Raw genomic sequence first — 18,668 nt, 5'->3', positions numbered from 1 at the left:
ATTCTTGGCATGATGAGTTAGGGAAGTTATTTGATGAAACAATCATCTTTATGTGAAGTGTAGTTTGATTGCTAGAGGACGGGCAATGGTTTCAGTGTGGGGTGTTGATGGTAGGCTAGAAACCCGCGTTTTGATCATATTTTACACTCTAATTATTGCACTTTATTCGTATTTGAGCTTAAATTTGATGGTTTGAACTTATTACGTGTTTTATGCCTTGTAGGAGATGATTCCGAGTTAAGAAGATATTCTGGAGCTAAATTGAATAATCTGGAGCTTTGAAGTCTGAGTAAAAACCTAAGGAATTAAACTGAGATCGCGTTCGGGAGTTGAGGACTAAGTCTGAATATCAAAAAGTGAGAAGAAACTTTCAATCTGAGAATTTTGCACTACCGCACCGTGTGGGGCGTCGCGAGGCGCGGTGCGGCAATGCAATGGAGCCTGCCTGACAAAAATCTGCTCTCTGAATTTCTCCACTAGTTGTGCCTGTGCAATTTCATTAGAGTATTTTCTCACTTCAACTTGAAAATGGTAGTTTCATCCGGACCTCCTTTACATGGTATAAATACACCAAAATTACGATTTTGAGGGGACTTTTTGACTTACGAATGATTGGAGGAGTAACTAACGCAAGAAGACACAAGATTTCATCAAGATTTCAACCAACAATTGTTGCAATATGAGAGTTTATTTTGAATTATTAACATTGATGTTGCCTATGTCTTTAACCTTTTTAGATGATTTTTTTCATTGTTATGGAGTAGTTTACTATAGGGTTTGACGGGTATGGTGTTTGATTGATATTTGTAGTTTTAACTTTGGTTCAATTGTATGAATATGTTGATGGAGCTTTGAATTGTTGCAACTTTATTCACCAGTTTATTTAATCAAAGAGGAATAATTTGGTGGTTATGTTTGAATTATTTGGGTTGGTTAAATTTGGTGATTTGTCTAAGAAATGGAAAGAGCTTTCTGAATTGTTAATTAAACTAATTTAGGAGAATATTCGAGAGACATTTTTCTAAGACTAAGCCATTAACGTGTTCTTGCATATCATCACAGTGCTTCATATTGGGTTATTCTGTAGAGTCTAGATTTAATCGAAAGAGGAATATTGACCTTACGTTTAAATTAATTATCGAGTGAATTCGTGAGAATCATTAGAAGTGAACTCAACCAGAATTAGATCCTGAATAGATATCCTATCCTGCCGCAACCCTTATTTCTCATATTGTTTACAAACCGTTTTAGCTCAACTCTCATTCTCTGTGATCAAGTCTAATTATTAGTAATCTTAATTTAGTAGTTAATTATAGTAGTAATCACTCCAAATCAAGTGTTGATCATCCTGAATAACAAATAAGCTAGAAATTACTCGAATATTGTCTAAATTCAATCCTTGTTGTGACGATATTTTACTATACTATCTTTGACTACGAGCATTAATTTTGTGTTGTGTTTTGCGCTCGTCGGTAAGGATAAGGTCTGCATACACACTACCCTTTCCAGACCTCACTTATGAGATTACATTGGGTTTGTTATATTTGCATCAATCAAATCAGCTAACAACATAATTATCTAAATGTATATAAGGATTATTTGAATGAATTACCTATAATCTCTCCTCGTGCATGGAAAGGCTCTTTTGGTCAATTGGTTTTGTGGCTCTTTATAAACTTCTTTTTAATTTTATGACTCTATCTTCTTCTTTTTTACACATGAAAGATTTACTTTTACACGTAAGAGATCTGTTTGTTTATACATAAGAGATCTAAAAAGGTTATTTTCTTAATTTTAAAATTGTAAAGGAGCATGATGTACCAATAGCTCAGGCTTTGTGGATAGTTGTACAAATTATTTATTAAAGTACGGCCAGATTTGAAAATTAGATAATTAATGCATTCTTAGCTTGTTTTAAAAGGTTAAACAGGTACTTAAATGGAACCAGATGGAATAATGTAAAAGATTTTGCTGCATAGAACTTAGAACCATTTGTGTTAGCTGATTAAAAGTAGTTAGCTACTAAGCATCAGAAAAATACATTTATGTTAAAACTGATTTTATAATTAAGTTATTATATGTTTGGATGGAAGTGTTGATAGTGATAAAAAATAATATATCTGCTATTAATTAGATTAAAATGACTTAATTGTATTTACAAAAAACGTTCAATTCAACTGTTTATATTTTGCAGAAGCATGATTTCTGCTCACGGACTGCATGCCTTTAATCCGGGCGGCCCAATGGTAAAACAAGTCAAGCAATTGCTTGAGGCCCCACATTTGTGGGGGCCGAAATTTCTAATATTAAATAATTGTATGTAATAATTTTTCATTTAAAAATATTTAGTATATCAAAGGAAAAACATATCTTTTCATGAAAAAAATAATTTGGGACCGCTAGAGATATTGGGAATAGGAATAGTTACTTTTGTAATTCACCCTAAAGGCCTAAAGGCCCTAAACTTTACGTGTGTATTCTTACCTAATTTATACACCATCACCATTATCACATAGCCTACATTGCTTTTATCACTTTATTACTTTCTCTTCAAACATTATTTTACTTCAATCTTTTATATTCCTTTTGGCCTCTCTACACTCACAAGTTCATTGTCTCGTAAATCATTCTCTCAAATAAGAGAGCAGAAATCAATTGCCAACACTTTTTTTTTCAAGCTTTCTCCATGTTACATCTTTTGTTCTTAAGTATATATTGTCTTTTTATGTATTTATTAGAATTTTAATATATCAACAAGAAAAATATGAATTCGCGTATTTAAGATACCGAAAAAGGAAAGAGTTAAAACTTTAATACTATCCCAAAAAGGAGCTATTGATAAATTTTTAGCGAACTATAAAAATTTTGAATCAGAAAATATGGAAGAATTTATGGTAGGTGAACAAATCACTAACAAAATTGAGCTAGACGATAATGAAATCCAAGAAGAAAAAGAAGTTGGTGAAAAATCTATCATAAATCTTTCAGAAAATTAGGAAATTCTAAGAGAATGAAATAATATCCTAGAACATATATGATCCTAGTAAAAAGATTGATTATAAATAAAATATTAATAATTTTGTATCTTAAAAAACAAAAAAAATAAAATAAATAAAATTTTACTAAGGCCCCTTGTTGAAGTATGGCTTTAGGCCCCAAATATCATTTGGCCCCTTCCTTTAATATTGCAATTCTTCAGTAACATGGTCCCATTTGATACTAGGCAAGCACCTGATATAATATTCCAAAATGTGAGAGAACATGATACCTTTTCTTTCCACCTATTTGTTGAGTATTTAATATATTTGCAATTTTTTCTGTTTTGCAATTTTCTTTTTGTTTTCCACCTGATTTTGGTATCCATTTTGAAGCCTATCTATTTCGAAGCAATTTTAAGACCCAATTTATCCGAATTAGATAGGAAAGCCTCACGTCAACGTTTCTTGTTTGAGTTGATGCAATCCTGTAGATTTCACCGGGCGATAAGTAGTTAAAAGCATACAAGATTGACTGAAAAATTGCATTCTAACGTTGAATACATCAGAAGTCAGTCACTTGATATATATACTGATGCAATGATGCTCAGACTTGAGAAATGGCTAGCCTCTTATTAAGTTGATTGTTCTTTTTTAAACGCGTTACCCATGTAGTGGGTTATGCATATATATATATATATATATATATATATATATATATTATCCTCATGGAAATTTATCATTTATTCTAGACTATTATCTTTTACACCTTGTCATTATAATAAATTGAACTTCAGTCATATTGCAAATTCGTAAAAGATGCTCCACATTTGTCTCTTTTCATGTCTTTCGGTAGTAGGGAGAAGAAGCTCATAACGCCAGAAAAGATATAAGGAAAGGAAAAGCTTTTAGATTGGTTATTCGCATTATAAACAAGAAAGAGCTTTTAAATTAGCCATTCCCATTTTTTTTAACTAGCTTTCATGCTTTGAAGGTTGGTTCAGAAAATTTTGACATTGCGTCCCACAAGTTTAATTAATTGATGGAAAAAGCAAGCTTCTAATTGATGGAAAAGGGCAATATATATTCTTCCCGAGGCACTAAAAACAACGGAGTTTACTTATATAATCGGAGTACCAAAGTAATTCATCAGGGAAATTAAAGAGGTCGTCCCGTTTTGGAAGGTGCAGGTCTGCAAATTCAATATATATAATTGACGTCGCACGCGACTTATAATTTCTAAAGGTTTCTTGAATTTTAAATTCAACTTTAGTTTGTCCATCAAATTATGCAAATATCACCATTTTAAATCAACTATCTATGACTAAGCTCGGATTTGGAGTTCTTAAAGATTTATAAGTTCTACTCCGAAGCTGGGGTTCAGGAGGTAATTTGAACACCACTTTCATGTGCAAGCACATTGGATTAGAGACCCAAGGAGAACTTTATCCCTTAATCTTAAATCTGTAGATATTAGGACACCTTCGGCCTTGAAGTTCAAAGGCACGACCAAGCATTGCAACTGATAATTCTTGAACAGAAAAAAATAATGACCGCACCTAAGCCTCCAGTGGTAAAGGGGATGCCTTTTAAAGTTTTAACAAAAGGAGAAAAACTATGGAACAACATAAAAAATCTGTTTATTCCGTATTCACTACACAGTGAGGATACAAAGGTGAATTATTTGTGTTAGTTCAATTTGGTGATTTGTCTAAATAATGGAAAGAGCTTTCTGAATTGTTGATTAAACTAATTTAGGAGAATATTCGAGAGACATTTTCCTAAGACTACGCCATTAACGTGTTCTTGCATATTATCACAGTGCTTCATATTGGGTTATTCTGTAGAGTCTAGATTTAATCGAAAGAGGAATATTGACCTTACGTTTAAACTAATTATCGAGTGAATTCGTGAGAATTATTAGAAGTGAACTCAACCAGAATTAGATCCCGAATAGATATCCTATCCTGCCGCAACCCTTATTTCTCATATTGTTTACAAACCGTTTTAGCTCAACTCTCATTCTCTGTGATCAAGTCTAATTATTAGTAATCTTAATTTAGTAGTTAATTATAGTAGTAATCACCCCAAATCAAGTGTTGATCATCCTGAATAACAAATAAGCCAGAAATTACTCGAATATTGTCTAAATTCAATCCCTGTTGTGACGATATTTTACTATACTATCTTTGACTACGAGCATTAATTTTGTGCTGTGTTTTGCGCTCGTCAATAACGGTAAGGTCTGCATACACACCACTCTTTTCAGACCTCACTTATGAGATTACATTGGGTTTGTTATAGTTGCATCAATCAAATCAGCTAACAACATAATTATCTAAATGTATATAAGGATTATTTGAATGAATTACCTATAATCTCTCCTCGTGCATGGAAAGGCTCTTTGGTCAATTGGTTTTGTGGCTCTTTATAAACTTGTTTTTAATTTTATGACTCTATCTTCTTCTTTTTTACACATGAAAGATTTAATTTTACACGTAAGAGATCTATTTTTTTTATACATAAGAGATCTAAAAAGGTCATTTTCTTAATTTTAAAATTGTAAAGGAGCATGATGTACAAATAGCCCAGGCTTTGTGAATAGTTGTACAAATTATTTATTAAAGTACGGGCAGATTTGAAAATTAGATAATTAATGCATTCTTAGCTTGTTTTAAAAGGTTAAACAGGTACTTAAATGGAACCAAATGGAATAATGTAAAAGATTTTGCTGCATAGAACTTAGAATCCATTTGTGTTAGCTGATTAAAAGTACTTAGCTACTAAGCATCAGAAAAATACATTTATGCGTTAAAACTGATTTTATAATTAAGTTATTATATGTTTGGATGGAAGCGTTGATAGTGATAAAAAATAATATATCTGTTATTAATTAGATTAAAATGACTTAATTGTATTTACAAAAAACATTCAATTCGACTGTTCATATTTTGCAAAAGCGTGATTTCTGCTCACGGACTGCATGCCTTTAATCAGGGGCGGCCCAATAGTAAAGCAGCCGAAATTTTTAATATTAAATAATTATATGTAATAATTTTTTATTTAAAAATATTTAGTATATCAAAGAAAAAATATATTTTTTCATGAAAAAAATAATTTGGGACCGCTAGAGATATTGGGAATAAGAATAGTTACTTTTGGAATTCACCCTAAAGGCCCTAAATTTTACGTGTGTATTCTTACCTCAATTATACACCATCACCATTATCACATAGCCTGCATTGCTTTTATCACTTTATTACTCTCTCTTCAAACATTATTTTACTTCAATCTTTTATATTCCTTTTGGCCTCTCTACACTCACAAGTTTATTGTCTCGTAAATCATTCTCTCAAATAAGAGAGCAGAAAGCAATTGCCAACACTTTTTTTTTCAAGCTTTCCCCATGTTACATCTTTTGTTCTTAAGTATATATTGTCTTTTTATTTATTTATTAGAATTTTAATATATCAACAAGAAAAATATGAATTCGCGTATTTAAAACACCAAAAAAGGGAAGAGTTAAAACTTTAATACTATCCCAAAAAGGAGCTATTGATAATTTTTTAGCGAACTATAAAAATTTTGAATCAGAAAATATGGAAGAATTTATGATAGGTGAACAAATCACTAACAAAATTGAGCTAGACGATAATGAAATCCAAGAAGAAAAAGAAGTTGGTGAAAAATCTATCATAAATCTTTCAGAAAATTAGGAAATTCTAAGAGAATGGAATAATATCTTAGAACATATATGATCCTAGTAAAAAGATCGATTATAAATAAAATATTAATAATTTTGTATCTCAAAAAACAAGAAAAATAAATTTTAAATAAAATTTTACTAAATTATTTTTTTTAATACCGAAAATCTAAGGCCCCTTGTTGAAGTATGGTTTTAGGCCCCAAATATCATTGGCCCCTGCCTTTAATATTGCAATTCTTCAGTAACATGGTCCCATTTGATACTAGGCAATAGGGGTGTTCAAAACCGAACCGAAATCGAAAACTGAACCGAAATCGAAACCGAAGTTTAATGGCTTATTGGTGTCGGTTTAACGGTTTAACGGACGGGGAACGGATTAAATTTTTTTTATTAACGGCTTATCGGCTTGGGGGCGGATTATTTTAATTTTCTTAATGGATAATCCGTTAACCCGTTAAGAAAATATATATATATATATATATATATATATATATATATATAAAAAATTTTATTTTATCCATATATATATATATTAAATAATCAAAAACCCTTCTTCCACCTCCAGTACTCTATCTATTACTAATTTACTATTAGACATTTAGTTATAATTTACTATTCCAGTTAGTTACTATTAGATAATTTTGATGTCATGTGTTATACCCAGTATTCTCTTCCATTTCTTCTGATAGTTATAAGTTGTTAATAGGCTCATCCCTAGAGATGATTCTACTGGGAAATACGCTGGAATGTAGCTCTATATTTCTTCTATTTAGCTCTCTTCTTAGGTGACATATTCTATAGACTGGAATGTAGTCTGCTGAGCATAGAAATTTTATTTTGAGTCACAGCGGTCAGCAAACAATCCGATAAACCGCCCGATAACTGTCCGATAAGAGCTAAACCGATATCAATCCGCCCGATATCTTATCGGGTGGCTAGCGGATTATACATTTAAAAGCCGATAACCGATAAGCCAAACCGTTAAGAGTAAATAACCGCCCAATCCGCCCGATAAGCGGCCCTACTAGGCAAGCACCTGACATAATATTCCAAATGTGAGAGAACATGATACCTTTTCTTTCCACCTATTTGTTGAGTATTTAATATATTTGCAATTCTTTCTGTTTTGCAATTTTTTTTTGTTGTTTTCCACCTGATTTTGGTATCCATTTTGAAGCGTATCTATTTCGAAGCAATTTTAAGACCCAATTTATCCGAATTAGATAGGAAAGCCTCACGTCAACGTTTCCTGTTTGAGTTGATGCAATCCTGTAGATTTCACCCGGCGATAAGTAGTTAAAAGCATACAAGATTGACTGAAAAATTGCATTCTAACGTTGAATACATCAGAAGTCAGTCACTTGATATATATACTGATGCAATGATACTCAGACTTGAGAAATGGCTAGCCTCTTATTAAGTTGATTGTTCTTTTTTAAACGCGTTACCCATGTAGTGGGTTATGCATATATATATATATATATATATATATATATATATATATATATTATCTTACAAGTAAATTTATCATTTATTCTTATTCTAGACTATTATCTTTTACACCTTGTCATTATAATAAATTGAACTTTCAGTCATATTGCAAATTCGTAAAAGATGCTCCACATTTGTCTCTTTTCATGTCTTTCGGTAGTAGGGAGAAGAAGCTCATAACGCCAGAAAAGATATAAGGAAAGGAAAAGCTTTTAGATTGGTTATTCGCATTATAAACAAGAAAGAGCTTTTAAATTAGCCATTTCCCATTTTTTTTAACTAGCTTTCATGCTTTGAAGGTTGGTTCAGAAAATTTTGACATTGCGTCCCACAAGTTTAATTAATTGATGGAAAAAGCAGGCTTCTAATTGATGGAAAAGGGCAATATATATTCTTCCCGAGGCACTAAAAATAACGGAGTTTAGTTATATAATCGGAGTACCAAAGTAATTCATCATGAAAATTAAAAAGATCGTCTCGTTTTGGTGCAGGTCTGCAAATTCAATATATATAATTGACGTCGCACGCGACTTATAATTTCTAAAGGTTTCTTGAATTTTAAATTCAACTTTAGTTTGTCCATCAAATTATGCAAATATCACCATTTTAAATCAACTATCTATGACTAAGCTCGGATTTGGAGTTCTTAAAGATTTATAAGTTCTACTCCGAAGCTGGGGTTCAGGAGGTAATTTGAACACCACTTTCATGTGCAAGCACATTGGATTAGAGACCCAAGGAGAACTTTATCCCTTAATCTTAAATCTGTAGATATTAGGACACCTTCGGCCTTGAAGTTCAAAGGCACGACCAAGCATTGCAACTGATAATTCTTGAACAGAAAAAAATAATGACCGCACCTAAGCCTCCAGTGGTAAAGGGGATGCCTTTTAAAGTTTTAACAAAAGGAGAAAAACTATGGAACAACATAAAAAATCTGTTTATTCCGTATTCACTACACAGTGAGGATACAATTTATTCCACAACTAAATTAACACGGCTAAAAGTATTCCTAATATCGTTGATGAGCAGAAATGCGACTATTTAGGATCGACGTGGCTTCCCATTCTAACGATGTTACCATCAAGATCTCGTACATATCCAACTTTCTGTCCCCATTTCTTCTCCTCAGGCTCGCTCACCGCAACTGCCCCATTTTCCACTGCCCTCTGGATTGACATTAATTAATCCACAAAAACAACACGTAAAATTAAATCAACGGTCCCAATTACAAGTTTACTTGATTGGAGCTATCATATTGAAAGGTGAAAAAGAGAAATTGGTGAGTAGCTATATGAGTACCTTGTAGGCAGCATCGATGTCTACATAATCAAAGCAAAGTTCAACGGGTTGTCTATCGTCCCTGGAATGAGGAGTCTGGACCTGACCCGTTAAGTCATCTGTCTCGTGCTGATGGATAGGCGTGAATGCTATTGTGGTAGCTCCACTCTCCAATTCTCCCCATCTACAAATTAGTCAAATTACAAAGATAACATAAATAAGTACTCTTTAATTACCACGACACTGTATACACCTTAGAAATTTATTTAAAAATAAAACAAACGGAGGATATATAGAGATTGACAACGTACTTGCGATTATCGTCTAAGCGGCGAACGTTGTAGCCAAAGGCTTTAGCATAAAAAGCGACAGATTTTGCAACGTCTTTAACATACACCACTGTATATGCATATGCTGGCCCCAAGTTTGATGCCATTCTTTCTTTCTTTCTTTTTTCCTCACTTTTAATTACCTTCTTTTTAGAAGTAGATCCGTTATTGGCTGCATTTATATGTTGCCAAAACAACATATGATACAACACACGTGTAATTGGAGCTCAAAGGCGCAGCACACGTGTACATTATGCATGAGTTGAACAGGCTATGTGTTGACCACGTCACTCTTCTGTGATCTCATCTCCCCCATGAATTGCTGATTAATTTCGTCATTATCTGTGGTCAGCGTAAAAATTATTTATTCAATTAAATTAAATCAATATAAATTAGTAACAGATAATGAGATGTTCAGAGTCTAGATTCTATACCCCTAACTTCTGAAAAATATTTAGATGTCACTTATAAAATAAATTATTGTAAATTTTGTGATATAATTTAAATCATATTAATTTATTATAAGGAACCTGTTATCACTTATTGAACTACATTAGTTACGTCAACAAATATTTAGACAGTTAATATGTTTAAAAGTTAAATCGTTTGTTTGATTAAGCTCAAACTGGCTAACAGATCTTGTTTGAGACGGCTGTCCAGTTTGGGCCAAATAGCCAAATCCAAGCCCTTCAGTTTCCACACCGTGTAACGTGGCATATCATGCTTTTGGTTAATGCTTAGTACATCTTAAAGAACGTAACCATTAATTGCCTTGATTAAGGCACCAGAAAATATACAAATTCATTTTGAGACTACTCGATATATGATTAACCGTTGGAAAAATAAAGAAAAATATGATTAACCAAAGAAAAATAAAAAATAATCAGAAATTTTTTAATAAAATTATTATATATTTAACAAACTATAAATTTAAGAGATGTTTTCATAAAACAAAAAATCGACACAAACCGATTCGCAAACTCTACAACCATAAGATTTAATGAACTTCACGTGGTCGGGAGTCGGGACTCCTATCACTGCAGTAACCTACTGTCAGTCTCTTTTTCCAATTTTCTGTTGTCTTTTTATTAGTCCCATTTACTCCCAAAAATAACAGCAAAGACGAATCGAATATATAAAAAGAACATCAAAATAGTCAAACACTCCCGGAAAAAGCTCTTTATTTTTTTTTTTGTCTCCCCTATTTTATGAACTGAGGGGAAACTGAACGGAGAAGCGGAAAATTGATTTTCTCTAAACGATCGTCAAAATTGAGATCCAGATATCGAATTCTCTGCCTATGTCTTAGAGGTAATGGTTCTTGTAGTGCGATCGAATCAATTATACTCGATAATTTGTTCTGCTTTTAATCCTGTCTCCAATGAAATGATTTTGATCTCTCAGTTAACGAATTAGTCGGTGACGTGAATATGATGTTTGAACATTGTCTCATCTCATGCTTGTCAACTTGATTATGGGCATAAGAAGATCGAGTTATAGATAATTTGACGTGCAATCAGCTGCATCTGCCATAAACTTCATATGTGAATTTGCCTTCATTTGATTTTGTACAACTACATTGTAATTTATCAGAAAGTGAAGGGACTCTTTGACCGTGAGCTGCTGGAAACTGGATTGCAGTAATATTAGTGATTTTGTGATCATAACAGCTAGAACTAGTGTGAAATGAGCTTAAATAGAGAGGATTCATATTTCATATGGTGGGAACAGTTATCCAGTACCTGTGCTGGTGGGAGGTTGCCGGACCAGGTGGAATAGTCACACTGGCCCGCACACCCGCATCATAAAAAATAAATATAGAGAAAGGATTCATATAAGTGATCCGAACTAGTTTGGATTGAGGCTTAGTTGCTTCATAGATTGATTGATTGGACATGAAGCACTAGCAAAATTTCCTTTACATTAACAGGATGGTCTATTTCCAAAAAGTTTTATGAGCTGAACAAAACTGTTGGAAAATCTTTAAACCAGAACTGAAGTGGTCTTTCCATTTTATGCACTTTTGACGCTTACCAAAAGGGAAGTTCACTGTAGTTATTACTTATAAATTACTTGTTAGTAGGACATTAGCTGTTGTATTGGTGATCTTGGTATGGATTTAGAATTCTCACCACTGTGATATTCTTGGCTAACTTTGTCATCCATTTGTGTTTCATTACAGGGCTGCATTGGATAACAGATGGGCTCTATTTAATAAGTTTAAGCAACGTTATTTTCCAATATTTAGCATTTGGGCCTCCAGCTGGTGTGCCATCTCTCATCAAGTGCTTATGGAAGACTCCTTCTATAATCCCACTCCTGGAAATGGGACAAAGTCTGCAGTGACAGCTGCTGTCACTAAAAATGAATCTAAATGGCACTCCACTGCTTCTGGCTCAAAGTCTTTTGCAAATATAAGACAGATTGATCTGATAAAATATGGGAAGCAGAGAAGGGGGAGTGGCAATCAGTTAGTTTTCTTTCTGGTTAAAGTTGCTGCTTTGGAGACTGTGCGGAGGATCTCGCGGTCCAAATGTCCATTCGTATGGTCTGGCCTGCAAGCTCTGCAAGTTGTGTGCTACCCCCCACTTAAGTGGATGCAAAGGTGGAATCCTTTTAGGGTTCTGGTTGAAGGCATGCAGGTTTGTATGCAGTTATCCAATTCAGAAGAACTAATATTGTGTCTCGTGAACTCCTCTAGGTGCATTCAGTCATTAATCGCAGGCATATTTTTTTTGAATAATATACTTTTATCTATATCTTAAGGACCAGCTGCTTTTGGAAAATGTTGTCTTGAACATCAATAGGCGCATCGTTTTTGCATAACTACAAAAGAAGTATATGATCCGATATACCTGATATAAGGGGCATGTCTAGTGCTGATTTTCATTTGTGGGATTATACACCAAGTCAAGGAGAAAGAACCTAAGAAACAATAGAGTTATATGTGTATCAGATTTATGCTTGTAAAACATATTAAATCCTTTTGAATTATAATTAAAATCAACGATTAATTCTCTTATGAACTGGACTATTCTATAGATATTTGTTGGTCTATTGTATATGTTTTATTTGCTGGAAAACAAGGACTAACCAAGCATGGATGTATTTTACGATGGAATGTTAACTGTAGCGAATTGCAGGTAGCAGTAGTCTTTATATGACGTAATACAGTAGCCAATTGGAATGCTAATTTAGCACTTAAAAAATGCCCTTTGAGGCCCTTTTATGTTTTTAAGAATCAAGTTTTCCATTTCCTTAGAAAGTTCAATGTCACGAACAAGGGCTTCTTCCCTTGTTATTGAATCCATGAACCCATTGCACAGCAATCCTCTTCCATGTGAAGTTGAACTACAAGCCCCCCCCCCCCCCCCCCAAAAAAAAAAAAAGCCCCACTTAATGCTTATATAATCAGAGCATGAGCATATAGCGTACCTGCATTTATTATGTAACAGCTTATTTGCAAGCAGAAGGAATATCTTTATGTAGCCTCACAAGCTTGTCTAAGTTTTTGTTTATTTTTATTTTCCCTTTTTTAAAATAATATCAAGAGGAAGTCCTTATGCTCATGTGAAGCCTACAGAACACTTTTAGTTTTGCAGTTTGGCCCTCTGTAGCTCTCTACCTCGTCAAACCAATGACTACATCTATGTGTAGTTTCTTTCGCTATATGCTATCTGATTTAATTTATACAAGAAAATATGCTACGAAAATAAAACAGAATAAATAGCATATCCTGAAATTAACATGGTTCTTATAGTTATCCATCCATTGTAACTTAAAGAGTCTTGAGCCGAGGGTCTTTCGGAAATAGCCTCTCTACCCCTCCGGGGTAGGGGTAAGGTCTGCGTACACTCTACCCTCCCCAGACCCCACTTGTGGGATTTACTGGGTTGTTGTTGTAATTTCATGTGTTTTGCGTCTGTGATTTTCCTGCTCAATTTGGGAATGTGACTGTCATTGTTACATGCTCTAGACGTATGCCTTTGAGATATCATGCATTGGATGTTGCACAATTACAGACTTACAGTATGTCTTTGTGGTTAGATGCTATCGCGGCCACTGCTGGTGCTCTCTATCGCTACAGCTTTTTCTGATCATTCAGAATTCAATAATGATACCTCAGATAACACTCAAGTTTCCCGGGACACCAATGCTGTGCATTCTGATTCAGAATCTCAGCTAGAATTCTCGTCTGAGCAATCTATCCCAAGTGAAAGGTGCAACCTTGATATACTGCTCTAAGTGTAATGAAGTAATGAACAATTACTACCGGTTATGTCTCAATCTATATATGCAAAAGATATAATCAAACCTGAAGCAGGATCTGGCCAATCCAGTAAACAAATGCTGAACTGTAATTGTAGCACGATAGAAATCATTGTGATAACTAATACATATACACAGGCCATCTTTTTCTTGCTTTCTTATGTTGGAAATAGAAGGTAGCTCTCATATGTTAATGATATACAAGGTGTATTCATATAATGTGCTAGAACTTCATTCCAACTTTTAGGCTGTAACTTGAGATTTAGCATGTGATGTCTCAAATTACTTGCTTCCTCTTCAATTGCATCTGGATTTATTTCCTAAATGGTAAATCATTGTTGGATTTATCCCTGTACATCTAAGCCAGCTCAGAGCAAGGTTTTGAGACTGAATTGGTGATTGATGAGTTATACGACTTCCATGCTTTTGCAGGGTTGGCAATGAAGTTTCTCAAAGTCCGTCTTCCACAAGTTCTGCAAGCTGGTTGCTTCTGCTTTACAAAGATCTGGAAAAGCAAGGAATTCGTTTGCCAGAGAGGTATCTTTTTGACAAAATCAAACTACAAGAGAACTTTTTTTGAATATTGTGAGTTGGATGTGCAAGTACAAGAATTGTGCCACTCCATAACTAGTCTTAAATTAATGTAGAGGCTACCAGTTTAACTGTAAAGATGTCTTAAGACGTATCAGAAAATGGAGAGAGTTTCTGCTCAAGCTTCTCTAGATATTTGTTGAGCATGATTGTCTATACCGGTTCTAGTGATAAAGCATCCAACCCAAGAGTGACTACTTGGTCTCTCTTGATGTCCAACCTATACCCGTTATTATTTATTTTTTTGCTAGTTAGGTTTGCCTAAGATCAACTTTCATACAGACGATTGAACAGCTTTCTCTCCCTAGTGCATAGATCCTTCTGTATGCTTCTGGTTTACTTTTTCTAAAGTAGCTCTCTCACTAGTGCATAGATCTTTCTGCATGGTTTACGGTATACTGTTTCTGAAATAGCTTTCTCTCACTGGACACAGTTCTTTTGCCGAGATATACTAGCCTACTTGAACCTGTGATCACATTGTTTGTTTTGTTGCCAAATGCATAGACATTGAAATGACACCTACCTCAAATTATTTTAACCTTCATGTTTGACAGCATTTCATTGGATAACCTGTTTGCTAAAAACCGGTTGATCACCGATCAAACATGGATACTACACACATCTTGTCATTATCTATGTAGTTTCACTGTACCAGGTATGTCATTATTGTCATGATGTCATCACAGATGGGCACTTTTATGTTGAATATGCCTTGTGTCAAAGAAGTCAAGAATTGAAGAACATTTGAGTATCTCTTCTTTAACATCCTTATTACCACTAACTACTGATATCTTGCTGCTAATAGTTTACTAGAAGAAATGGCCCTGAAAGGGTTCTAAAATTGTGCCGTTGTAGAAGATTCTGCTGCCTCCAATTCTGACTCGTACATAATCTGGATCTTACTATTTTTTATGGCCTCCAGTAAGTTCAAGAAAAGATAATTTGGATCTGGACAGGCCTTAACTACCTGCTTTGGAATATTAGTTTCAGCCTATGTCACCCAAACATGTTTTATTTCTGCAGCTGTAGCGCACACATTTTTTGGACAGTTCATAGCGCAGAAAATGCTTTGCAATCACTTTTTTCGTCCATTCAGCTTGATCCCAAATGCCAACCACCATGACATAGAGTTTAAGCTTCGATCTTTTTCTGATTAAAATCAAATAAAGGTAGAAATTTGATGTAGTTGTGTAGACAATGAATCCCGATGGCAGTTTAACTTTTGTTTTACTCCCGCAAGGTACTTGAATTGTTGTGAAGAACAGTTATTGACTAGTGTTCTATCATGATTTTGTTTCATTCTGCAGGTTTACTTGTCGTCTTCTTTGTCCTCATATGATATGAGCTTTTATTTCTCATTCCCTTCAATTGTCGGGTTGATCCAAAAGCTCCTGATGCTTTTGTTTCATTCAAAAACTTCTCAAGCGGTGCATATACATGCCACTAAAAATTTGCCGCACATAGATATGTTTCAAATTTATTGGTTTCTCTTCTTGCAGTGAACATGACACAATAGTATTTATGCAGAGTTGATGAAGAGGAACTCCACCGATTTTTTACGGCTGCAGATGGAGATTTTACTCGCTTACTTTCTTCAGTGAAGAAGACAATTCGCTGGAGGGAGACTTACAGAATTCTTTCCAGACAAGAACTTGAAGTGTGGTCAAATATGGTCTTTTGGCATGGATTTGATATGCAGCATCGGCCCTGCCTCATTGTCCGTCTTGGCTTAGCATGCATCAGCTTGCCATCTCGTGACAGACCTTGTTTTGCTCAAGCAGTTGGTATGCTCTTCCACTTGTACAGTTAGTATCTGACAAAGTTTTTAATGATTCCCTTTTTACTTTAGTTAGATGTATAACTTTTTGAAGTTTCCATTCTGATTTCCATTTATCAACCTAAGAATAGGAAAATGTCACTTTGTTTTCAGCAGTTGAATAACTTTGATGTTCCTCTGTCAGCTGTTTATGTTGAATATACGCATTCCTTTTGCATATTTACGTCAGTTGGAAACAAAACAATAATGGAGGTACTTTTCATCTATTACTGCTCAAGACTGGGGGCTGCAGTACTTAGCACATGTTTGTCAAAATAATAAACTCCATTGTAAGAACTTAAACCAAGAAGTTCATGACGGTTATCTTCTGCTATAAATAAATCATGACAAAAATAGTCAGGCAAAGTAGGAGTTACACCTATCAAGTTGGATAAAAGTTTAGGCTTTTAATCATTCAACTTAAAATGTTGGCTCCTCTACTCAGCTAGTTCATAGCTAAACTGATTTAAGGTCTTGTCAAAAATTTCTCTAAATAGGCAAATTATTAAACAACGGATATTTTCTTTATGAAGTGTCTCAGGTGGAGCATGGGGTGGTTCATTTGGTGAACCCTCAAAATTCTCAAATTACTGTTTTGGTAGACTGTGAAGGACTATCTCCATTGAGACTTCCCATGCAAATGCTGAGATCCTGTTCTACTCTTTTGCAAGATCACTTCCCCAACCGTCTAGGCTGCTTATTCATTATACGCCTTCCACCCATTGTTCGAGTTGTGGCACAAACTTTTGTGCAAGTAAGCTTTACACTCTAATTATTATTTTGTTCACTTTCCTGCTTCACTATTGGAACTCAGGCCAACTTGATCTGCATAGATGATAGAACTCCTTTTCTGGAAACTCTAATGTAACTACTCTTGCGCAAACAAACAGGTTTTCAAACCGGTCACTCGGCAAAAACTGAGATTTGAAGGGGGAATGTACCAAAGGGTTCTTTCCGAGTTTCTGCAAACACTTCCGTCTTATCTTGGTGGGCAGTGCACATGCTCAAGATGTGGTAGCTTTAGCGTTAGCGAGATGCGTAAGACTCGCATTTATGACCATCAAGGAATGGTGACAACAGAATCTATTAACGATCCTCTGGATTTAACATTACCTAATTCAGGTGAACGGACTGAAATTCCGTCGAATTATACCTGTGACCAGGTCTTAAGAAAGGCTGTGGTAGGTGTCCTTTTATTCTGGGTTTTTGTTGCTTTAATTGCTGGAGTATATGATCCAGAAAGTCGTCCCATTTGACCTCCTTGAGCTATATTACATTCTTGTACTTGTCATTGCAAATCATTTCTTCTTGAAAATAGAGTATTGGCGACAGTGTTGTGGCAATTACCTGTCAACATATCTAGTAGAGTTGTGTACTGGAATGGGATGTTTTGGTTCTTGTTCAGTGCAATATTCTTATACGTCTCATAGTTCACTTGGTTTAAGCATTGCCAAGTTTGCTGGGATGAGTCATTTGGCTAGATTTTCTATACACGATAGTTCCATCATTTGTTTGAATTAGCTGCGCATGGATGATATGTTGAAGTGGAGGGCACGCGTCTTTTACGTAAGCTCACACAATTTATATAGTCTAATCATTTTCCCTCTTGAAAGTAGCATCATAAATCTATGAATAACCTGATTTAGAGAATTTGTTTCCTACCTATAAAAATATATTGATAGGCTATTTTATGAGAAATACACGATATATACTATTGCCAAAGAAATTCAAAGCGGCATTTAAAGTACTAGTCCCGTATCAATAAGAACGAACTTTTTGAAAATAATAATCAATAATACTCAAAAGATGTGATTGAATTATAAAATAAAATAACAAAAAGGAAATTGATAAATTGATAAATGTTGGTCATGTTTAGAAATTTGAATTTACTCCAATGGTTCTTCGCCTAGTTTGCTCCTATTATTTAATTTTATCAAATAAGTTCCTATCTTTCGTCATTTAGCTCTATTCTTTTATCTTTTAAGTTCTTGTCATTCCAAATAAAATTTATATAAGGATTCACGGTGTTTAAATTCAAACAGAAAATTTATAGTTGATAGTATTGTTTTCCGGTTTATTGTGTAAATTGCACAACTGAATAATTAGAACTGGTCAAGTTGAAAAGAAATTCCCGAAAAATCAAAAGAAATTAACAACAATTAACAATTGTAAATATTGAATACTGTTTACCCGAAAAATCGGATAACGTT

General features: G+C 34.2%; 2 protein-coding genes across 3 annotated transcripts; one reads left to right on the top strand and one right to left on the bottom strand.

The window, feature by feature from the left end:
• Positions 1–9,093: 9,093 nt before the first annotated feature.
• Positions 9,094–9,938, bottom strand: LOC107777798 (uncharacterized). Its single transcript, XM_016597972.2, has 3 exons — positions 9,765–9,938; positions 9,475–9,637; positions 9,094–9,341 (listed from the first exon to the last, which is right to left on the bottom strand). Exons 1-3 carry the CDS (start codon positions 9,887–9,889, stop codon positions 9,213–9,215), a joined length of 417 nt encoding a protein of 138 aa, XP_016453458.1. The 5' UTR covers positions 9,890–9,938; the 3' UTR covers positions 9,094–9,212.
• A 919-nt stretch (positions 9,939–10,857) lies between these two features.
• Positions 10,858–17,938, top strand: LOC107777969 (uncharacterized). 2 transcript variants are annotated; one of them, XM_016598174.2, is made up of 7 exons: positions 10,858–11,093; positions 11,965–12,424; positions 13,830–14,002; positions 14,484–14,588; positions 16,170–16,426; positions 16,992–17,212; positions 17,349–17,938. In XM_016598174.2, the coding sequence occupies exons 2-7, from the start codon at positions 12,074–12,076 to the stop codon at positions 17,712–17,714; spliced, it is 1,473 nt and encodes a 490-aa protein (XP_016453660.1). In that variant the 5' UTR covers positions 10,858–11,093; positions 11,965–12,073; the 3' UTR covers positions 17,715–17,938. The 2 variants fall into 2 exon arrangements, with proteins under 2 accessions (XP_016453660.1, XP_075100551.1); XM_075244450.1 differs by lacking the exon at positions 10,858–11,093 and having other exon boundaries at positions 11,947–12,424.
• Positions 17,939–18,668: the final 730 nt, after the last annotated feature.

This window comes from Nicotiana tabacum, chromosome 22 (assembly GCF_000715075.1).
Source record: "Nicotiana tabacum cultivar K326 chromosome 22, ASM71507v2, whole genome shotgun sequence".
Classification (NCBI taxonomy): domain Eukaryota; kingdom Viridiplantae; phylum Streptophyta; class Magnoliopsida; order Solanales; family Solanaceae; genus Nicotiana; species Nicotiana tabacum.
This window is presented reverse-complemented; position numbering and strand designations above follow the sequence as displayed.

Excerpts from the sequence above, each read along its gene's own strand:
- LOC107777969 (XM_016598174.2), top strand. The coding sequence starts at position 12,074 with ATGGAAGACTCCTTCTATAATCCCACTCCTGGAAATGGGACAAAGTCT. Across the intron at positions 12,425-13,829 it reads TTCTGGTTGAAGGCATGCAG|ATGCTATCGCGGCCACTGCT; the intron begins GTTTGTATGCAG and ends CTTTGTGGTTAG. Across the intron at positions 17,213-17,348 it reads TGGCACAAACTTTTGTGCAA|GTTTTCAAACCGGTCACTCG; the intron begins GTAAGCTTTACA and ends GCAAACAAACAG.
- LOC107777798 (XM_016597972.2), bottom strand. The coding sequence starts at position 9,889 with ATGGCATCAAACTTGGGGCCAGCATATGCATATACAGTGGTGTATGTT. Across the intron at positions 9,638-9,764 it reads CGCTTAGACGATAATCGCAA|ATGGGGAGAATTGGAGAGTG; the intron begins GTACGTTGTCAA and ends ACTAATTTGTAG. Across the intron at positions 9,342-9,474 it reads ACATCGATGCTGCCTACAAG|AGGGCAGTGGAAAATGGGGC; the intron begins GTACTCATATAG and ends ATGTCAATCCAG.